Raw genomic sequence first — 9,348 nt, 5'->3', positions numbered from 1 at the left:
AGAGTCGGACACGACTGACTGGCTGAACTGAACTGAACTGTCCTTTTAAAAATTGAATACAATGCACAGTTAAAGCAACAGACATATATCTTTGGAAAAGCTGAAACAAGTTTATTCTAATTTGTTAGTTTATTCTAATTTATTTAGCATAGACTTATTTTCTGGTGCTACATTGCAAACAAATGCTACTACATCTGCATCCCTTCACACATTTACAAAGTGCAAAGAGTCCTTGTGAAATTTCTAACTGAAGATTCAAGATACAAACTTAAAGTATTCTTTCAGTTCAGTCGCTCAGTCATGTCCAACTCTTTGCATAAAGTATTCTTTCGGGCATCTTACACTAGGTGTTCGTGAATTAAGTGATTTTCAAGTACTTTTAATTTACCCTAATCCTGAAGATTGGAAAGACACAGAGCATGCCCGCCAGCCCCCAGTCCTGGTATCCTTCTGTGTGTGTGTGTGTGTGTGTATGTGTTTATGCGTGCGCTCTCTGTCTCTTTTTCTCTCTGCTCCTGCCTGCTGGCCTTTTAAAGATATGGAAGATCCATTTTCAGGGAGAATTCAAGATATGGAGGTTGTTAACAGTTGACAGTCACTTTTTTTTTTGTTATCCCTGGATGTTCTGTTCTATTCGAAGTATCCCCATTTCTTGTCTTTGTAAAACTGAAATCCGTGCTGTTGGGTTCCTCCTGTCCAGCTTTCTTGGCCTGCAGGATCGGGCCCGCGTGCCTTGGCCTGGCTTCAGCTGACCTTTCTAGACTGTCTGTAGCTGTTGCCACATGCTCTGGTCCTAACGAGTGACAACAAGGCCCCTGCCTGGGAGCCCCTCTCTTTTCACTCCGAAGCTGCCGGGTGAACACAAAAGTTTTCTCCTTTGTGCCTTAGACCCTCGAGGGCAGAGGTCACTCTCAGTGAACTCTGACTGAATGAGAAGTGGCGCGTCAATTGGGTATAATTTATGAGCTAAGGGTGTAGGATTCCCTAGTCAATTTCCTCCCTAAGAAAATAACAAATTTGTGTCAACTACAAAGATTGTCTTCATAGATTTAGAAAAGAAATAAATTTAGGAATTTTTCCATACCTGCTTATTTTCTACTTCACTGGCTTTAGGGGAAAAAAATAACTTTTTTCATTTAACAGAAATATAGATGGAAATGGGTTCTTTCCGGAAGGAACTACATCTTTAATGGAAATGTCAGGGAGGAATGAATCTATGTTTATGAATAATGGTAGCAACATGTGATGATCTAACCTTTTTTTCTCAATCAGATATTGTTGATTTTATGGATTTCCAAAAATATATGCAAAAACAAAAGAAAAATATTTTTAAAGCTGGAAACTGATAACTTCCTAAGTCAGAGATAATTATATAAAAGTCATCGGTGTATCAGTTAAAGGTTTTGTTTTCTTAAACACAGTTCTGGTTGTTCTCACTTAGTCTCAATTAAGCCAGTCATTGATGTGAAAGTCACTCATTGGTGTCTGACTCTTTGCGACCCCATGGACTGTAGCTGCCAGGCTCCTCTGTCCATGGGATTCTCCAGGCAGGAATATGGAGTGGGTTGCCATGCCCTCCTCCATGGGATCTTCCTGACCCAGGGACTGAACACGCATCTCTTACGTCTCCTGCTTTGGCAGGCAGATTCTTTACCACTAGTGCCATCTGGAAAGCCCATAGATATGCATATGTATATTTAAAAGAGTAAATAACAGAAACAAAAATTCTGTAGTATAATGCTTACCCTTATTTATGTGTGTAGCACTCTGATATTTTCTTGTCTATCTTATATGCTGGTTATGACCCATTTAATTGAATTCATGATTCCCGAATGAACTGCAAGCTGCAGCTTGAAAACGATTTATTTAGAGGCACCTGTTAACCAAGGTACAAATCCCTTTCCTAGTCTCCCTGATAGAAAATCAGAAAACTGAACGCGTTCCATGATGCTTCTACTTCACCAGAGCTTCCACTGTGGCGCTTGCACTAGAAATTGGAAACCGCTTTCCAATTAGGAAACCACATTCTAAAATCTCCAGGAATTGACCCCAGGGCACCTTCCCTCCCGTCCTCTCTCTTTCCTCCTAAGACCCCTCCTGTGGGGATCAAGACCATTAGGACCAAGCCTTTTTCTCCAAGAATGTTTTGTTCCAGTAGATGTATCTGCAGCTTAGAAATGGGGTTTACAGTTGAGTGTTATTTTGCCAAAATAGGGAGAGTAAATGTTATTCCTTGTTCATTTAACAAACATTACTCTATGTAACTACTGCTGCTCTTGAATTAATTTTCCCAATAACTAAATATGCTCAGCATCTATACATTTTCTTTTGAAGCCATTATTTTTTAAACTGAAGAATAATTTATATGCTGTGAAATATATAAATTTTAAAGGACAGATCAATTTTGACTAATGCATGCATTGTGGCACTTCCCTAGTAAGACAAAAAAATTTCTATCACTCCATAAAATTCCCTCATGTCTTCTCATAGTTAATATCTTCTTACCCACTCCCAATTATAAGCAGTCATTGGTCTGATTTGTACCATTATAGAATAATTTTATTTCTAAAGTCATTCTTTTGCTATCTTCTTGGTTCTCTTCTACTCAATCCATACTTCTTATCCCCTGAAAGATGGTCTAATTTGTCCAAGTCCTTCCTAAAACTGAGCTTCCCTTTTGGCTCAGCTGGTAAAGAATCTGTCTGCACTACAGGAGACCTGGGTTCAATCCCTGGGTTGGGAAGATCCCTTGGAGAAGGGAAAGGCTACCCATTCTAGTATTCTGGCCTGGAGAATTCCATGGACTATATAGTCCATGGGGTTGCAAAAAGTCAGACATGGCTGAGTGACTTTCACTTCACTTCTTAAAACTGGTTATTTACCATATATGTTAAAAGAAATGTAGTTGTAATAATCAAGAAAACTAATATTAGGTTAAATTTTAGGGCAATATTGTATATAACTCTATTGACTCACATGTAGCTTGAGGTCAACTAAAACTCCCAGGTATTAAAAAAATTGTTATAAAACTATTGCTCTTTTATAATTTTAGGACTAAACTCAGGATTTTTCTTTTATGCCTATGGAAGCTAATCTTGGTTTTGCTCATTGTTTCCAAGTATTCAGTTAATTTTGTTTCGTCACCTAACACATTTATAACTATTCCTCTTGCTTTGTTTCATCTGCCAATTTGAAAATCACATGGTTTATATCTTCATTCAAATCCTTATGGAAATTTAGAACAGAAACTATCACCCAAGAAAAGGGTCTGGGATACCGACACATCTCTAGTTTCCTGCAGTCTGGGGTTAAGCTAATCTCGAGAGTGACCCTGCCTAACCATTTCAGCATATAGTGTCTGCTTCTTCATCTTTTACGCAAAAGTATATTTCACCTATTTTCAAGCCATCTCTTTCTGTGTGGATTACATAATAGGGAATCGTATCTAGTCCTTAGCTTAAAGTCCATCAGTATATTGATTTGCCCAAATTTATGGCTCCAGCTTGGACCTCTCCTCTGAACTCAGATTTATTTATCAAACTGCCTACATGATATTCCATCTGAATTCTGGTTCTCACCTCACACTAACACATCTCCAAACAATCTGTTTCTATCTTTCTCACTCTATGCTTGCTTTAAAATTTCCTATTTTGCAAATGGCATCTTTGTTCTTACTGTTCCTCAGCTTAAATCCTAAATTATCCTTGATTTTTTTCTCTCTTCACACAATCAAATAGCAAAAACTATAGGCTCTTTCTTTGAATGCATCCAGTATTGGGCCACTTCTTAACTCTGCTGCATGGGGTCACAAAGAGTTGGACCACTGAGCGACTGATCACACAACGCACACACAGACACACAAACTCTGCTCCAACTACTCTGGGTCTGAGGGCCATTATCCCTATAGAATTCTGTAGATGGTGATCCCTCCTTGGCTTCCCTGACTTCCATATTTGCTTCTGTGGTCTATTCTCCACACAGCAGGAAAAAATCCCTTTCAAAAAGATCTCAAGTAGGTCACCTTCTGCTCAAGATCTTCAGTGGTTTCTGCATCTCAGAGGACAACCCGAAGTTTATGCCACAGCCTCCAAAGCCCTCCATGAAGCCCTCCATTAACTTGCCCTGACTGATCATTCCAGTTTTTCCTCTCCTCTGCCTCCTCTTGCTGCACACGACTCTGCCTTTAGCCTTGCAGACCAGAGCTTCATCTCGTCTGTCCTCCTGCAGGGCACCCTCTCTGTCTATCCCTCCTTTCCTGCTCCCGGTACCTGCACGCTCACTCCCTTGCTGCCTGCAGTCCTCTGCCCCAATACTCAGTTGCACTTCCCTAGAGCAAACCTTTCATAGCCAATACCACCCTTACTCTCCTTAACCTGCTTAATTCTGTTCCTAGCATTATCACCTCCACACATGTTCTATATTGCTTTTTAATTCCTCTCTTTCGAAATTTAAGCTCCATGTGTGCAAGTATTTTTTCTTTTAAACCATTGAATTCCTAGTAGCTAAAATGGTGCCGGGAACATTTAAGTAAGAACTGAATAAAATGTTTGTTGAATGAGTTAATTAAACAGATGAATCAGTGAGTGCCCCACACAGAATAAGTGTTAGGTGAAAGACACTTAAATGTAATATAATGCATTAAGAAGAGGAAAATTAGAAAATTAGATACATTCAAAACATTAAAATTTCTTTGCTATACATTTTTTATTTACAAAAAAAGACCTCTAAATTTGAATTTGGCCATGTAAAACGTTTGGATCCAAATCATTTGTATTAGAGACATAATTAGGCGCTGATTCTCTGACTGTCAGGCCAATCCAGAGCTAATCTGGGGCCTGATTGTCATGCATTGCCAAGGCATATTCTTAAATGGGAAATGACGTGCTTAGTAGCAAAGACATAGAGCTGTAGAATTTAATTATATTTAAATTAATGCCAGAAGAGCCTGAAGAGCTCTTCTTCTTTGACACCAATTAGGAGAGAGGCTGCTAAAGAATAAGTCATCTGCTGAAGAGAGACCCATAGTTTATTTGACTCTAATTTCACATAAAGTCTCCAGATAACTTTCATTTTATTAAAAATAGGGCAAAAAATCATAAATGCTGTATTCAGGAAGAGCTTTGATACCTATCGGGAAATTGATGTGTTGCCTTCCTAGGCACTGGAGAAGCACTTGCCTTGAACAAGTCGACTTTGCTGATGACACCGAAGTTGACGTCAACAGTGAGGGCGAGCTGCATGGTGGTCGGCAGCGTCTCCAGCAGATCGGACTCATCTTCATAGAGATAAACACATCGACCCACAAAGAAGAGTCATTAATAAACAATACCGAAGCTCATTAAACATTAAAACAATAACAGTAACAAAATGCCAAGTCCTGTTTTGTAAATGAACAGCTGCACCACTGTCTATATTTTCCTTACTTTTACTGGACCGGCATACCCCATCACAACGGAAAAGAAACATATTTTCACTATTGACGACACGACAATTCTGAATAATTCCGGAACTTTGTGCTTGCTGAAACTTTAGATATAAAATTTAGAGAGGATGGGGCCAAGGCTAGTGAGCAAACTGGGGTGGGAAAAGGATCTGGTTCCCATCTTCTGATTCCACAGCCCTAACATCCTAGGGATGGCAAAGAAAAATGAGTATAATGAGTACCAAGTGGCTTACAGAGTTCTGTCATGATCTTATTGGATGCTTGGGGCAACCCTAAGTATGTTCATTCCTGCTTTCTGGAAAGAAGAAAGGAAAGGGGAAATGAAACTTAGAGCAAAAAAGTGTTAAGTGTCTTGTTTTTGTGTAAGTGGTGAGTGGCTGAGCTGGGAATGGAATCTAAAGAAAAAATGTATTAAGTGAGCAAAATCAAACGATTGTTATTTCCTTGCTTATTAACTCAATGAACTATGTGAATACATTAAAGATTTTTCTACCTGTGAATTAAATGATGGGCCTTTAGGCTGATAAAATGGTCCGTGAACAAGACTACCCATTCTTAGTCTATAGTATAGTATGGGTTTCTGAGAGTTGATTATGTGTGATGTTTTCTTACATCCATTTAGATAAAAAAAAATCCATGCTGTCTAATTTTGATTCAAATATTGAAATTTGAATATATTCAAATATTCAAATCAATATTCAAATATTGATTCATATTCTAAATACGAAAATCCTTCCTATAAAAACACAGCTCTTTGTTTCCAAGGGCTGCTTATCTTTAGGTCCTTCCTAAACTGAGGGTTTGGAGCAGGGTCCACAGGGAAAGAAGGAAGGGGTCTGCTACCCTTTCTCTCCCTGCTCCTCCCCCTGCATGAGACACCCTCAGGAATATTTGTGGGTGCTTAGGAAAAGGTTTGATTTTTGTCATTTAGATTCAGGAAGATGTTCTAAACCTGTGGTTGGCATCTCTTAAGACCAGCAGAGAGGAGAAGAAAACCATCAACAACCAGTGGTTCTTACCTGCTTTTTGGGAACTTTCATGATTTGGGAATCACATTGTAATTTGCATTCTGAAGGCAGTAGCCTTTTTTACTTCTCAGTAGCACCAGTTCTTTGGAGAAGGAAATGGCAACCCACTCCAGTGTTCTTGCCTGGAGAATCCCAGGGACGGGGAAGCCTGGTGGGCTGCCATCTATGGGGTCGCACAGAGTTGGACACGACTGAAGCTACTTAGCAGCAGCAGCAGTTCTTATTTTTATAGGGTGAGGTGCAAACTAGAAGTTGAATCTGATTATTGTTAAGTAGCACATTATCTTTAACTTACTTTATATCTTTTAGTAAGTGTTACTTTTACCTCCAGTGCTATGGTACTAACAGTAGACACTGTGAATGATTAAGGGTCTCCTGGTAGAGACCTGCAGCTGAGAGTGGCCTGAAAGATCGCTGCTCTGAGCGCTGAGCTCTGGGAAGAGGATGATATTGCAGAGACAGCAAGAGTTTGGAGAACAGGTGCACATCTGAGCTCAGTATAGGCCATTTGCTGGCTCTGTGCCCTTGGCCAATTTTTTTTCAGTTAGGAGCCTCCATTTCCTTGTCTCCTAAAAGGGGGTTGGTAATGCCTAATTTCCCCCATTTTTCTGGGTGAAGATTAGATGAGGTAATGTGTGTAATATCTAGCATCTGTTGGACACTAAAGAAAATTTAGCAAGCCTTCCAGGATTTGCATAATCAGTAAGTTATGTTTGATTTGAGGAAAAATCCCATGGTATTAAGTGAGTGCTTTAAAGATTATTTAGTTGTTTCCCAATCTTTTGTTCAAATCCAATTAGTCTCTGCTGCTGCCTTACAGGATTTTCATTATGGGACACGGTTTACAGGGACTTAATCAGTAATTCCCAATGCTTACCTAGCATTCTTTGAGAGGCCCACGTATATTCATACCAAGTCCGGACCCGATTCTGCACAATCTTAGGAATGGAATAAGTATTCATATAGGCAATGGTATGATCCATGCAGATGCGGAAGTTGTTCTGATTGGCTGTAGCCGCCCCAATTACGTCTTGCATCTAAAACCACAAATATGGTCACTCCACACCCAGCAGAGGAAGTGGAAGAGTTACTGTAAGCCCAGGTGAATTGAGTTCTCACATGACACAGTCCATTCTAATGCTGATCACCTGATCTTTTAACACACTGATACTGGGTCTTACTTTCAACCATTCACTGATTAGATATTGGACAAATCATATCCTTTCTGACCCAACGAGGACAGTAGAACCTATTTTACCTACCATGTGAGGCTTTTGTGAGGATTCAGTCTCGTAACGCATGTGACTGCACACGTTCTTCTTTGCAAGCTTGCATATTACTACAAAGGTGTTAGTTGATATTTTAAAAATATATAGCTTGTGCTTATGCAAGAAATGTGCAAAGAAAGTTAAAGCAATTAATTACGTGGCAGAATGGCTAGTCCATTTCGGTGAATCTCGTTTTGCAAGCATCCTTCACAGATTTTTGCAGTGTGGCTGGCTATATGGACTCAATTCATCATGAAACTGCAACCTCTGTACTTCTCTTTGTGTTGTTTAGACAGATAAAATCAAATCTCATCATGCTTAAGGCATAGTATTCAGCAGAAGTTGAAATGTGCTGAAATTACTGACACATCATGTGCAGACGTGACAATACTTAAGGAAATGTCAGGTTTTAGCTCTTGGATGTTTATAACTCAGCCATAAAAACCCACTCTAGGTTAAAAGCTGATCTTTAAGGTCTCAGCACAAAAAAGATATATAGCCCGACTCTTCCTCTCACATAGAGGGAAGCGAGTGGTTGTAAATTTGCTTTGACTGTGGGTTTATAATAGGGAGGAAAACCTGGGCCTCGCTTTCACACTCTTAAGACTTCGCTCATTCATTCTAGTAGCTGAGCCTTTTCTGCTTATGGGAAAACCACTCATTCTTTGAGGTATAGATCAAAAATGGCTGTTTTGTTGCAATGCCCTCCTCAGTTTCCATTTTTAGAGTTAACAGGTTCTTCTACTTGTTGGGAGCATCTACTGAGGAGCTATGCAGAGAGTCAACTGTACACACCTTTTCCAGTTCTGAACTTACCCCTTGAGGGCTATTTATCATCAACCTCAATTCCTAGACCCCCTTTTCCCAAGCCATTTTAGACAAATGATGGACATTACCCACTCACCTAAGGCCTTGAGAATTGGGATATTAGAGGCTGGGTTGGGAGATTTAATAGAGTTTTAAATTGGGACCCAAGGACAATTAAAAGCCTTATGGATTGGTGTTGAGGGCAGAGGATTTGTAGTGACAGTAATCTGAATGCTTTATGTGCAAGGCTGGATTTTGATGGTATAGGTGAAGAAGACATATATTCTATGATGTGTGTTCCAGATTGGAGGAGGAAAATGTCAGTCTCTATGAGCTGTATTCAAGACTAGAATATTGCAGTTAAAATGGGATGTGGTTATCTAGGGTGTAGCTCTTGGTATGGTTATATGTGGGAATTTTGAATCAGTGGAGATTCTGTTCAGGACTTTCTGACTTTTGTTTCTGTTTTTCTCAGCATCTTTATTCACTGTGAGAGTCAAGGCACAAACCTCTATCTCCTGCCTCAACCTTTCTTTTGGGCTCTACTCCATTTTTTCGTGGCTTGGTGGTTCTCACTGATCCAGTTGGAACGTCACAGTCAAGGTACAGGCAGGTGTGGTGTGGGGAATAAAGCAGCACTTTCAAACTTTTGTGTGCATATGAATCTTCTGAAGATACTATTAAAATGCAAATTCTGACCCAGTAGGTTTGAGGTGACGCCTGAATTCTGAATTTCTCAGGTGATGCTTCTACTCTTAGTCCAAAGACCACTTCGAATGGAATTTTAACTGGAGCTGGACAT

The 9,348-nt window shown here is 39.7% G+C and overlaps 1 protein-coding gene across 1 annotated transcript in view; it reads right to left on the bottom strand.

The window, feature by feature from the left end:
* Nucleotides 1-9,348, bottom strand: part of CNGB3 (cyclic nucleotide gated channel beta 3) — a 190,438-nt gene that overhangs the window by 46,696 nt on the left and 134,394 nt on the right. Inside the window, exons 12-13 of the mRNA XM_010862156.1 lie at nucleotides 7,349-7,508; nucleotides 5,178-5,275 (exon numbers count right to left, since the gene is read on the bottom strand). Of these exons, the coding sequence (XP_010860458.1) occupies nucleotides 5,178-5,275; nucleotides 7,349-7,508 (258 nt within the window). The remainder of the gene's footprint in view (nucleotides 1-5,177; nucleotides 5,276-7,348; nucleotides 7,509-9,348) is intronic.

This window comes from Bison bison, unplaced genomic scaffold, assembly GCF_000754665.1.
Source record: "Bison bison bison isolate TAMUID 2011002044 unplaced genomic scaffold, Bison_UMD1.0 scf7180017858048, whole genome shotgun sequence".
NCBI lineage: Eukaryota > Metazoa > Chordata > Mammalia > Artiodactyla > Bovidae > Bison > Bison bison.
This window is presented reverse-complemented; position numbering and strand designations above follow the sequence as displayed.